The sequence below is a fragment of the Crocuta crocuta genome, unplaced genomic scaffold, assembly GCF_008692635.1.
Source record: "Crocuta crocuta isolate KB4526 unplaced genomic scaffold, BGI_CrCroc_1.0 scaffold216, whole genome shotgun sequence".
NCBI lineage: Eukaryota > Metazoa > Chordata > Mammalia > Carnivora > Hyaenidae > Crocuta > Crocuta crocuta.
Genome location: NW_027531504.1, coordinates 767,892 through 782,077, shown reverse-complemented (window position 1 = coordinate 782,077; position 14,186 = coordinate 767,892). Strand labels below are relative to the sequence as shown.

The 14,186-nt window shown below is 34.8% G+C and overlaps 1 protein-coding gene across 1 annotated transcript in view; it reads left to right on the top strand.

The window, feature by feature from the left end:
- Window positions 1–14,186, top strand: part of MYBPC1 (myosin binding protein C1) — a 69,240-nt gene that overhangs the window by 24,219 nt on the left and 30,835 nt on the right. The window contains exons 11-18 of the mRNA XM_077772182.1: window positions 4,563–4,729; window positions 6,607–6,739; window positions 8,547–8,671; window positions 9,529–9,634; window positions 10,776–10,942; window positions 11,981–12,143; window positions 13,071–13,177; window positions 13,500–13,633. Coding sequence (XP_077628308.1) covers window positions 4,563–4,729; window positions 6,607–6,739; window positions 8,547–8,671; window positions 9,529–9,634; window positions 10,776–10,942; window positions 11,981–12,143; window positions 13,071–13,177; window positions 13,500–13,633 — 1,102 coding nt within the window. The remainder of the gene's footprint in view (window positions 1–4,562; window positions 4,730–6,606; window positions 6,740–8,546; window positions 8,672–9,528; window positions 9,635–10,775; window positions 10,943–11,980; window positions 12,144–13,070; window positions 13,178–13,499; window positions 13,634–14,186) is intronic.

The following is a 14,186-nucleotide window of genomic DNA, read 5'->3' as shown; positions in this document are numbered from 1 at the left end:
TGTGTTTATATATATATATATATATATATATATATATATATACACAATGTATATATAAACACATAAAATAGTATTTATGATTATGTTTCATCAAATCTAAGACATCATTCATTTTAATATACATCTTTATTTTATAAATCAGTAAGCAATGAAAATATTGCTCCAGTGTTTATTATGACACACTATTGATTATAGGAAACAACCTTATTTTAAAGATAAGTCAAAAAGTATGCATTTTAGAAGAGATAAATGTAGTAAAATGGAAATAAGTGTTTAGTATTGTTACTCACTCCCTTAACAATGTTCTCTTACAATGAAATTTATAGATTTCATTATGGATATTCAGTACATAACCATTTTAAAGGATTTCTGCCCATATATGCATATAAATAATCATATAATGTATTACATATGAGTTATATATAAACCTATACATATCCAGATATTTACTATAGTGCAACTAAAAGAAGTTGATTTTTTCTGGGATTTTATGTACCCACCAAATGTGTGAATAACTCATGAAACTACAGTTCTAAATTAATAACATGTAATATTGATATCAGATTTTATTTACCTTTTCAGGTTCACTTTTTATTACTTTTAGTGCTTTCTATGGTTACTAAAGAAATATATGTATAATAAATCCATTTCACAACAAAGTACAAATAGAATAAAATGGACTTGTGTCTGTTCTCAGTTTAGTTGGATGGCTTTATTCAAGTCTCTATGAATGAAAAATTCCTCCAGGTCTAAGTGTTTAGGTTGAGAGCAGAAATAGTAACAGTATTGTTAATATTTAATAATTTAACAAATATTGGTAATTTATTAATTACCAGTGGATATTAGCCAATCAAGAGACCTTGGCAATATCAAGTACATCTTTCCTTCTTTAGCTACTTCAAATAATCATTAGTCTCAATAATATCTATTAATCCCCCGAATTTATTTAAAGTAATAGTATATGAAGTGACCCTAAGTGAACCTTACCCTTCCTCATGCTACAGGTGAGAAACCAAAGACCAGAGTTGTCAGGTGACTTATCCTGAGTCTTACAGTTAATTAGAGACAGGGCAGGGACCTAAATCCACGTTTTCCTCTGAGTCAGCTCATCCCATATAATAAATACTATACTGAATTTGCTTTGGAAGTTGGTGCTTCAATTAATAATACAAATTGACACTTTAGGAAGACAAGAGATTTTTTTTTTCCTCCTACAATCATTTACTCAACCAAGAAAACACTAAATGCTTCCTTTGTGCCTTCTATGTGCCAGTGCCTACCAGTGCCTGGAATGCAGAAAGGGCCATAATACACATCTGTGGGAAGGAAAAGATAGTGGTAAAAATATGGATGTGGGTCTCAACTCTCCCAGTTACAAACTGCATTGCTTTGGTGAAATTACATGTCCTCTTTGAGACTTGTTTTCCACATCTGTAAATGTGAAGAACAAAAGCTACTTAAATCAAATGTAAAAGGCTGGCTCGTAGTAGGTGTCAAATATTCACTCCCACCAAAAATGTGACATTTTCCTTTGAAGAGCCTTTGTTTCCTTTATTCATAAAAAGACGTAACACACACACACACACACACACACACGAATCAATCAATCAAGATGTAATACAATAGATTATTAAACACCATGTTCTGATTAAAAAGGAAAAAAGAAAGAAAAAAGAACATACCACCAGTAGTTTGCAGAGTCAAAGAAATCTAATTAATGACCAAAATTACTGAAGAAAAAGTGGGCAGCCAACATGTTTCCAGTTCTCATTTTCTTTACATCCCTTAATTATGATTTTGACTCATAATTAAATTGTTGTTAGCATAAGACTATATTCATTTAATATACTATAGTAATCCACCATTATAATTTTAGAAATCATTGTGTTTTCATACTAATTTGTGAATTGCATGTGTTTTCATTGTGGCAATAACACCATTTCTCCTCTAAGAGTGTGTGGCAAAATCCCAATCAAAATAAATATCTTTACAATCAACATCTCTCTACAACAAAAGATCTCCCTCACCTGAACAAAGCCGGAGTATTTCAAATAAACATTAGCTAAATCAGAGTAAATCTATTAGGCAGAATCTTGTTATGGGATATGACATATATGTATGTATATATATATATATGTATATATATACATATATTTGAAAGTTTTAGTCTATATAAAATTTCTATAATTGCTTTGTACTTGACTAGGACCATCAATTTATAGAAATTTTGATGTAGATGAAAATACTGTGAATATTATATAGGTCTATCCCAGTGCTTGAAAAGGAATCAGTAGTGCCTACAGAAATATGAATTTCTCTCCCTACTGTAATTTAATGTAACCATGCAGATAGGGCCATGCACAGCCAGCATGGTAAGTAAAGATATGTTCTGGATGAGCTAAGGTAATGCTGCAGGTGGAAACCTTGACCTCACACTCCAGCAAAAAACAACGAATACTTCTTGCAATTTGGAGTTGAATTAACTAATAAAGAGAAAAAGAAGGAATAGGCAAGAGGTCACTGGTGTGTGTATACCAAGTCTGATAAAATTAAGAACATAGTAGAGCAAGGTGTATTTTTGTGTTTTAATGAAAAAATGGTGAAGATGATTGGTTTTATGAATCTACCAACAAAATTGACTTAAAGAAATCACACTGACAACTATGATCATTATACCGGCTTCCCACTGTATAAATATTCACATCATGGATCTAGTTATATCTTAGTGCTTGACTTGTGCTTCTTGCTATTTTAATCTAGTTTGGTACCTTTAAATCCTTTTACCAGTGTTGGGAGGATACTTGAAATGTGGATGTAATTCTTCTTGATTGAAATACAAATTTAACACAGTGTAATATGGCATTCTTTTACAGTGTGGGGACTATCTATAGGCTGGAATACAAAAAAAAGTAGAGCATTAATAAAGCGGTTGAAGAAACATGAACAAAGACTATGCATAGGAACATTCAGACACATTTTAATTGCAATTTACCAAGACTTTCTACAAAATATTTAAAGTATGTATTTGAAATTTAGACTGCTTTCAGACAGTAAACCTAGTAGATCTGGCAAACTATTACCAATATTCCAACTTTAGGACAATGTTCTCAAGCTCTTCAATTATCTGTGTTAATCGAGTGTGTAGTTATTATCTCAGTGACATACAAAGATAATACTTGTATCTTGAGTTTTTAGGAGGCACATTTTCCTAATGGTGTTGTCAGGTCCTTCCCATAAAGGTTACTGATGGACCAATGACCTCCCATTTCCTTCCACTTTCCAGGAGATTTGCCTCAGTACCCTCCTCCACTGGGCAAAAAGACTTATATGACAATGTAAATCAGATATTTACAAGTCATTCTTGCCTAACGCCACTCTAAATTCTATGTTAATATTTATCTCCTCTCCTTCCCTTTGATTACAATCTAGTATTTTCTCAAAAAGTGCAGAAACAGGTATAATTAATGTGATAATGTAAACACATGTAACCCATCACTTGCTAACATGATAGCATGAATTTGTTCACACTGGTGTTTAAGATGTGTTGATCAGTTTTCTTGGAAAATGGTATCCAAACCAGCATTATTCACAGTAAGTAGTCACTGTAACATTTTCAAATTAACCTGATAATTGGTTTTAAAATAAGGACAAGTGTACTTTAAATCTCATATTTTCTTACTCGTATGTGTTCTTTATATTTTCTGTAAGTTCTTTAGATCAAAATGTAGGGTCATAATTTTGATAATTATAATTGAAAGTATTTCCCTTTGTTCATGGGAAATTAGTCATTTGCTTTAAAAGTTTAACATTTATATTTTTATATTTTCATAATTCATACCCAACCTGGTTTCAAAAAACTTCAAGACAGTGTTTTAAGATGAGATACGAGAGAATTTTTGGCCTCATTTTCCTTTTCCCCTGCCAATTTAGAAAAAAAATTATTTAAAAAAGTGAATGTATCTACAAAATTCATATTTTTTAAAAAACCTTCTGGCAGTGTCAATATTTTTTTGTGTACAAAAGCAGCAAAAAATGGCTAGTATACACATTTACTAATGTGGTAGGAAAATGCTATTTGCAAAATCCTAAAATTTGAAATACTTCTTTGTACTGTCTTCATATATAGCTAGAATGTATACAACAATGAGAAAGAGATCATTTTTCTTTCACAGACCAATATTTAAATCTTCTCATTCTTAATCCGCTTTTCAAAATTATTTCAGTTGCCCATAGCCTAGATAACAACTGATCTTAAGTTCCTCAAAATCTCACCTTCTCTTTAAACTTTCAAGTTGAAAATAAGTAAAAATATCTTCAGAATATTTCCTGATACCTTTCTCTCTCCCTAATAGTGTATTGTTAACTAGGAAACGTGCCATTATAAGCGCAGACACCAGATCTTTATATGGAAGTTTCCTTAAGCCTGCGGCCTTTACGTACTCAGCCTTTAAAAAGGGGGACTTTTAATACTGAACGGAGAAATCGGTACCATACTCCAACCTTCCTTGTGCTTCAGGGCCGGTGGGCGGCTACTAAACTAGGAAATGGTTCTCCCCGGTTAGGGAGGTGAAGCAGCAGGAGGAAGAACCCGAGGTAGACGTGTGGGAGCTGCTGAAGAATGCAAACCCCAACGAGTACGAGAAGATCGCCTTTCAGTACGGTATCACCGACCTGCGTGGCATGCTCAGGCGGCTCAAGCGCATGCGCAGGGTGGAGAAGAAGAGCGCAGGTGAGCCCTCCTGGAGGGGCGGGGGGCGGCGTGGCAGCCTGGCCAGCATCTTAAGCGCACGAAGGGTATAATGGTGAACCACTACAGGGATGCTTCCTATCCCCCGCTGGGTTTGGGGTGGGAATAGACGGGGTGGAATTTGCAGTTTTCCTCCTTACGTTTGGCTTCGAGCGAAGGAGTTCACGGCTCTGCACGTGAGTAGTACGAGGGTAGCGGACTGCTAGCGAGCGGTTAAGGTAAAGGAGTTGGACTTTACAAGTGCCGCATACCGCGTGTAACGGAACATTAAACATCTTCGCTCTCACTGGGAGTTTCTCGGTGGCCTCCACATCTCCCTCACTCTGAAATTCTTGATTCTTAGAGTAGATTCGATGTCTCTGTTTTACTATCATATTCTTCCACCCATTTAGTGGGGACTGGGGAATTCACCTCTTACATCCAATGCGGTTGTAAAACAGCTATGCTGCTCCCTAGAGATCTGAAGTGAAAGTATTTTGTTGTGGTTTTAAATACTTTTAAGAATTAATTTGAGATGTTGAAATTTAAAATTTAAAGAAGAGAGACATTTTAAATTGATCATAAGCTCTTCAAAGTTTCCTAGACTTGGTCATTGGCAGTTATCCATTTTGTTACACATCAAGGTAACATATCAATCCTATTATTGTTTACTGTTTATTAGTGTCCAAATAGAATTTATTTATTTATTTAGGCACCAAACCTGAATGTCCAAGTAGAATTTAAAGACTCACCATTTCTTTTTAAAAATCTGCCCTTTATTTCTAAACCTCACTGTAAACTGGGTGAGAAATGGACCCAGAGAAATATAGAAGTGTTGTGTTTTTGCTCTGTTTACCTAACTCAACCATCCTCACTATTTCAAAACTTCAAAAGTTTCAGAAATTTAATTCTTGGGAGGTATCTGCAATTGTTTGCTTGTCACAAGCATGTAAATGCCAAAGTAAAGAGCCAGCTGACATCTCCTTTCCCCCCCTACACTGGCCTAATTCTTGCCACTTAGCTCTGAATTGATGTCATGAGGTATATAAATAACTTTTTTAAAGCTAGTATTTATTTTATTATGTTAAAATATGAGGAAGGGAGTTTATTTAAGCAATACTATGGCAAAGTTGTAATGATGGAAGTAGAAGCATAAAAATTCCACGAGGCATTCCACAGGTGTATGTATTTTCCAAACTGTCTAAATTAGTATTATCTTTAAAATAGGGAGAAACTATTAAATTTAAAAAGAAGTTAATTTCTGCTTGGGACCTTTCAAAGATAATATTTTTTAAACTACTATGTTCTATGTTATTTAAAATGTTTTGAAATCCTCAGTTCCTAACCATATAGGTAAGAAGTATTTAATATGTGTCACTATTTGGACAAGTTTCCGAAGTACAGAAACTTTGATAAGTCTACTATTTCAATTAGTCAAAGGCATTCAATTTAATCTTATGAGTCATTGAATGTATCTCATAAACTCTGTGTTAAAAAACTATCTGTGACATACAAGAAGTACAGAGAGAATGCCAATGATCCTGATAGTAATCATGCTAGAACAGGCATATTCTTCAAGTTCACTTTCATCTGGATCCTTTACAATTTCCTGAAGAGTTAGGACAATCATTTTTAAAGGCTCTTCAATAACTCTTATGATTCTTTCAAAAATCTGTGGGTTCTTTTCAAATTGTTAAACCATCTTATCATGTATAAATCAGCATAGAATTCTAAAATATAGAGGATACTTTGGAAGGTTCCTAATTTTTTTCAAGTCTCAATTTTACATTCAGTTTTAGGTTCATATACATACATTGACTATTTAAATTCACAGCATAAGTACACACATATTGACATATTTTGCTCTTTCTCTCTACCAGCTTTTTCAAAAATTCTTGACCCTGCATATCAGGTTGATAAAGGAGGCAGAGTAAGGTTTGCTGTGGAACTGGCAGACCCAAAGTTGGAGGTGAAATGGTATAAAAATGGTCAAGAAATTCGACCCAGTACAAAGTAAGTGGGCTTTGCAAATAATCAGTGGTAGCTATGTAAATCAAACTGTAGTTTGACTTAGTTTTCTGTGAATAAAAACATGCTTTTGTTATACCTTTTTAATGCAAAATCACATGGAGGGAGAGTAAAAATTTTTCGTATATTTCGGAGCCATTCAAATTACAGTGCTATCTAAATAAAACCTTGTTTTATGTTTGCATTCTACACAAACTATTTTGAGTGATTCCAGCTCCAGTTTTGTGTCAATGTCGGTTATATGTAACTATTTTAGAATACTGTTAAAACTTCTCCCAATTTTTAAAATAAAATTTTGAAAAATTTGAAATATGTATTTGATATACCAGCTGGGAATCACACCTTATAATTAGAGAACTTTGTTTTTCCAAAAGAGCATCTAAAACCTGTATTTTATTTCTTGGCTTTCTTACAAATGAAGGAAACAAACTAATCCTTGATGTCTGATGGTATTGCTAGTCTATCATAAACCTACTTTACACAGATCCTTCTCAGCCTGAGAGATTTTCAACTCCAATATATATTTTTTAAGTTAAGAGGAGCCACATGCACATTTATAAAAAGACTTTAATCCTGAAAATCTGTCACTTCTGGAGAACAGTTAGGTGGTTTCCAATTTCTTCATGTGGTCATGCCTACAGAGTGACTTTGTGATAATGTTTGTGTCTGATAAAAATCTCTTGAAAGCAGTTTGAATTTACCAAAAACATAATTTAAGTCAGTTATTTTTATCTACAAAATGTTGTGTAATGCTTTATTCTTGAAGTCTTCAATTTGACAATTTTCTTCAGTCTGTTATAATGCCCTAATATATTCAGCCATAATCCAGATCACAGACAATTAAATTTTGTGATATTCCTGGCTTTTAGTTTTTTGTTTCCAAATGTTCAAGTTCTTTTTTAGTAGATGGTTACTGTGATATGATAATACTAGTTCTTAAGCCCATTTAAAAGAACATCAAATTTGAAAAAATTACTGCCTGTAACGGATTAAGTTCACATTATTGCTGAAATTGTATAATCACTTATTCACCTAACAAAATCTATTGTGCCACTGCACTAAGCCATGAATGGAATCAATAAATCAATGAGTAAAATTGAGTACCTGTCCACCTATAAACTAAATAAATTAGGGGGCGCCTGGGTGGCTCAGTCAGTTAAGTGTCCAACTCTTGATCTCCTCTCAGGTCATGATCTTGCAGTGGTACGTGGGATCAAGCCCACGTCAGGATCTACACTGACAGTGTGGAGTCTGCTTAGAATTCTCTCTTTATCTCTCTGTCCCTTCCCTGATCTCCTCCATCCCTCCCCATGCTCTGTCTCTCTCTCTCTCTACCCCTCCCCCACATTCTCTCTTTCTCTCTCTCTCTCAAAAATAAATAAATAAACTTAAAAATAAATAAATAAACTAGATAAATTGGTCATTTAAAAAATTACAGAGTTCAAAATCTCTCTGACAACTTCAGTCAACCCTATTTTCCAACAATGGGTTAAAAAACTAAAAAGCAAATATGTGAGTACTAAATTATATATGAAATAAAAACTTCTATAAAAATACAGATATTAAATATTATGTGTAAACATGCATATGTATTACAATGTGCATTATAAAGCTAAAAATTGGCTTCATGTTTTGTGTTAACTAAGCTATGTAAGATATGCTACCTAAATGGCAGATCAAAATTATATCCCTGACTTTTAAACATTGCTAAATTATAAGCCACATTTGCTGGTAATAAAGAAAAAAATAAAATCAAGTTCACAGACTGTTATCTCCCTCCTATTTCAAACAGATACATCTTTGAACATAAAGGATGTGAAAGAATCATGTTTATCAATAACTGTTCACTGACTGATGATGCAGAGTATTATGTGACAGCTGGTGATGAGAAATGTTCCACCGAGCTCTTTGTGCGAGGTAAAGTACAATCTCTTACTGTAGTCTTCAACAGCCTTTGGCACTCCTTCTCCCAAGGGTAGTTATCAAAATGAGAATGACAGGTGAGCTCTTAAGCTCTAGGGCACAGGTAATAGAACCCCTAGAAATGGGTTAGCTTGGGTGTAGATTGGCTCTGCGTGGAAGGTCCTCTATGTTAGCAGTTATTATGTATCCTTATTAATCCTTTAGTTTGTTGAAGACTAGAAAAGCTTAGGGGAGAAAAAAACTGGTGAGTCAAAATACCTCATGCTTTTGACTCAAGCAAACAATATAATTATCCCAGTTATAGCTTCTGAAACCCAACAAACTCTACTGGATGATCCTTATTTCACACATTCAGCTGATTGCAGACAGACTTCTCTTGAAACCAGTTTTATTAATAAAAGGGAATTAGTGATTGGCACTGAGGATGCTGAAGACCATCTTGTACTAAAACATTGTGAGAATAGAGCTGGAAGGTGTCAATGAAGCCCTCTGAATACAGAGAGCTCTGCAATCTCTACCATCTCCAACCAGAACCCAAGAATCATATTGTTACAGATTCTCCATCACAAATATCTACCACGTAGTTTCTTATTTGCCAAAGGAAGGATATTTGATACACGTTTTGTCTACTTTCCAGAACAATAATTGATTTGATTTGAAGAGTTCTGAGAAAATTGAGAAAACTTATCCAAGGCTGCAAAAAAATCACCCACTATCAACCACCATCTAGCCATAACTCTATGGTAGATGATACTTTTCTTACTGTTGGTCTTTTATCTGTCAACAAATCTGTGGTCATGAGCAGATTTGGGGTATTTAATGATTCTGATTCTCCTTTTTTTTTTTAACAGAACCTCCAATTATGGTAACCAAACAGCTGGAAGATACGAATGCTTACTGCGGGGAAAGAGTGGAATTAGAATGTGAGGTGTCGGAAGACGATGCCAATGTGAAATGGTAAGTAGCTTTCCTGAGGTCTTTCCATTTTTAATAGAGTTTTAAAAATATGCCTTTATAGATTGGAGAACCGGAAATGGCTTTTACACATATGAAAAAAAATCACAACCTCATTTGTGTTAGTAGAGATGGTAACTAAAACTACAAAGATACTGGGAGTTTTATCACCTATGAAACTGGAAAGTGATTCAGAAATCTAGATTGGTAAATGTAGGGAAGTAGGCACTTACTAAGAAATGGATGGTTCACAATTGTCCAGATCTGTTTCATTCCAGATCCCATGGATGCTCGTAAGTTCCAAAACTTGCTTACTCTCACCATGCCATGCTGGCAACTTACATGGGAAAATATTATATATTTTCCCTAGTTACCTTATTTTTATCGTACCTCAGGAAAATGTTTTAAACTAAGAATCAGCAATTATTTTAAAAAAATAAAACTGTTTTTTGTCCAGTCACAGAGTGTTTTCTCAAGTTCTATGTGAGTAACCTCAAAATTAAAGCTAAGAGATTCAGATAATAAAATGAAATCCTTTATTGAAAAGTATAGTAAATTACACAGCATAAATCTGTAGCAATTGGTACAGAGTAGATTGTTCATTCTAATGTATAATCATTGCTATCTTTAAAACATGTTAAGTGAGAGGTGCCTAGTTGGCTTAGCCGGTTAACCATCTGACTTCGGCTCAGGTCATGATCTCATGGTTCGTCCCGCCTCGGGCTCTGTGCTAAGAACTCAGAGCCTGGAGCCTGCTCTGGATTCTGTGTCTCCCCCTCTCTGCCTGCCTCTCTCTCTCTCTCTCTCTCTCTCTGTCTCTCAAAAATAAACATTAAAAAAAATTAAAATATACTAAGTGATGCAATTCCTACTAGTGAGCGGAAGAGGTAATATTCACTCTTAGCATTCAATTGATCTTGAATGAGAAGAAAGGGCTTATGTTCTTTTAATATAATTTTTCAGACAATCCTTGTTACATTATTAATCTATTTGATGTAATGATCTGTACATTCTTTAATTCAACAAATAGTTCTTAGATACCAAGATATAGCAAAAAACAAAAAAAAGAGCCTAAAACAAGATCAATAAGGTCCATCTCCTGAAGGGTTTTTTATAAAACTTTTTATAATCTATTTAAACTCAGGTTTAAGAATGGTGAAGAGATTATTCCTGGTCCAAGATCAAGATATCGAATTAAAGTTGATGGCAAAAAACATATTTTGATCATAGAGGGAGCAACAAAGGCTGACAGTGCAGAATATTCTGTAATGACGACAGGAGGACAATCATCTGCTAAACTTAGTGTTGACTGTAAGTAAGATCTCCTTAGGTATCTTCCAAGTTGGCTAACTAATGGTGTTGCATTTGGTAATTCAATTTTAGGAACATTTCAATCTATTTTATTGCTACTGGTAGCAATTTTATATAAGTAAAATTGGATTCCATTCTAACTGAGTGTCTATGTGGTATCAGTCAGGGTCTCTGAAAAAGAAATCGACTACTCAGATTAATAGTAAAACACAGCATTGGGAAGGAAGTGTAAAAATCACCTGCCAGAGAAATTATCCAAATGGTTAAGAAATACTGTAATCCCAAGACCACATAAATAGAGGATACTTAGATACAATATACAATCCTGATAATGTTTGCATAACCCATGAGTGAATTTGCCAGTTGGTTCTGCTATAATACAATATATGCGTTTCTAAACTCACTATGCTATACAAAGTCATGCATTAAAACCACAAGACTAATGGTGAAAATGAGGTTATGGGCACAATACTCAAAAATTTTTCAGCCACACATTAAAACAAAACAATAAGAACCTAATTTTAAAAACAGTATCATAGATCTAAGATCTGTGGCAACTGTTCTTAAGCTTGGCTCTATGGATCCTGCCCAATGGTTAATAAATATAGCACTTTATGTTAAATGAGACCTAAAATTTCCTTGGGTAGGCAGTGTGGGAAGTATAGCTAGTGAGACACTGTTAAATAGTGGGAAGAGTTTATCTGAAATTGGATGGACAGTGGTAATCTCTGATGTGCATGAGTGTGGTTTGTGTTGCCTGGGTGGATTCAAGCAGCTGGTAGATGTTTGACATGTGTATGTGTGTGTGCATGCACACACATGGACATTTTGTGCAGTTGTACCAGACTCAGTTCAGCTGGGTACCATTTCTTCTTCTTCATGAATGAAATCATGCATAATCAAACATGATATTTTGTTACGTTCTGGTTATTCCATAATATATCAATTGCACTGGAACAAATTCTCCTTTTCAAAACAAGATACCATCTTGGCCTGTCTGGAGTTTGGGTTTGGCATTTATAAATGTTATTTCTGTAGTGAAACCTCTGAAGATTTTGACACCTCTGACTGATCAAACTGTAAACCTTGGAAAAGAAATCTGCTTGAAGTGTGAAATCTCTGAACACATACCAGGAAAATGGACTAAAAATGGCCTACCTGTTCAGGAAACTGACCATCTAAAGGTTGTTCACAAAGGAAGGTATGCAAGTTAGTTCGTAACTGGTCCCAATATGCACTCTTTCTCTACTTCCTAAATTACATATTTGGCGAGGAGGTTTGGCGAGTAGTTATAAAAAGAGGATCTATTTCTGGTTCTTTGCTCCCAAATAGCAAGAATGTATGACTCTTCTGTTCTACATCATGTCCTACCAGTGATCCTTGGTCTGCACTTTATGGTATATGGTACTTTGTCTATTCAAAAGCCATTGACTGACTCTTTCCATCTAAACACAAGGCTAAAGGAATGATACTAAATCCTATGGATTCAATCAAAAGGATTAACTGTCCCAACCTAATAAGTCACGTGACCTTTCCACAATTTTGGGGGGTGGACATAATATCCTAGAATCTAACAAAGATCTAAGGCAAGAGTTCTTAACCTTGGATCTATGGATCCTGGTTATGATACTGGTTAAGATCATTAATGAACTTCAGGGGCCCCATAAATCCTCTGAACATGTAAGCAAAGTCTGTGTGTACAAAAATACATACTTTTCTCCAGATCAGTGGTGTCCATCAGATATTCATTGATCCACCAAAAGTTAAGAACTACTGCTTTTAGATTTGGCATATAAACCTAAAGTCAAGATTGTTCTTAGTAATATTTTAAATCATTAAGTATGGCACTAGTGAGATGTTATATTTTAGCCTCTTTTTAAAGCTATGAGATGAAAAAGGAATACTATACTTTTGCATACATAATAAGCATACTGTATTTGTACAGATAATTTCATAAACTCAAAAATGAATATTTGATGAAGATCAATAAATATTGTCTGTTTCTTGGTCTTTCTCTCCAGCCTGCACTAAACAAATTCATCAGATAAAGGCCAGCTGTCTCTTTAGTTGGGCCATATACAATCTAAATCTTTGAAAATTCTTAGAAATGTTTTTCTTGTTTCCTTAGAATCCACAAGTTAGTGATAGCCAATGCTCTCCTTGAGGATGAAGGTGATTATGTATTTGCACCAGATGCCTACTCGGTTACTTTGCCTGCCAAAGTTCGTGTTGTCGGTGAGTAGATAAATCATTTCAGAGTTGTATTCTTGTTTTTTTGTTTTTGCTTACCTTGGAAATATAATACATTCAAAACTGTGATATTTAAAGAAAAAATACATGAATTGGTATGTCACTAATCATAATAGTTGATTCTTAAGAAGTTTTACAATGAAGTAGCTTTGCAAGGTGCCAGGCACCAGCTACTTTGCCTCCTCTCATATTCCTTCTGACCAGATAAAATACTGGTGCTACCAGTATTTAGCACTAGCAAAATACTAGCCCAGATATTCACATGGAAATGATTGTCTGATAACAAAGGCCATGTTTAATATTCTAGATCCTCCTAAGATCATCCTGGATGGTCTTGATGCTGACAATACAGTGACAGTAATTGCAGGAAGCAAACTTCGTCTTGAGATTCCTGTCACTGGAGAACCACCTCCCAAAGCCCTTTGGAGCCGAGCGGATAAGGTTTGTTTGAAGTACACACACACACACACACACACACACACACAGCCCATGACACTTGCTGCCTTCCATTAGTCAGATGAAAGAAGAAAACAAATAAATGTACAAGGGTACAGTATAGATATAATTCCTTGGATTAAGAAAGATCACTGATTTTCAGGCAAATATAATCATCATTCATCTACTTTTCATATTTCTGACTACCTACTCTGTGACCAGGTATATTTTGATGTGCAGTAAAGATCCCATTTTTCATTCTAATGGGTGTCCGAGAGTGAAGTGGAAGAGAAATAAATGATGAATTATTAAATAAACAAATGAACAGGGGCACCTGGGTGGCTCAGTCGGTTAAGCGTCTGACTTCAGCTCTGGTCATGGATCTCACGGTTCGTGGGTTCGAGCCCTGCGTCAGGCTCTGTGCTGACAGCTAGCTCAGAGCCTGGAGCCTGTCCTCAGATTCTGTGTCCCCCTCTCTCTCTGACCCTCCCCTGCTCATGCTGTCTCTCTCTCTCTCAGAAATAAATTAAAAACATTAAAAATAAATAAATAAATAAAC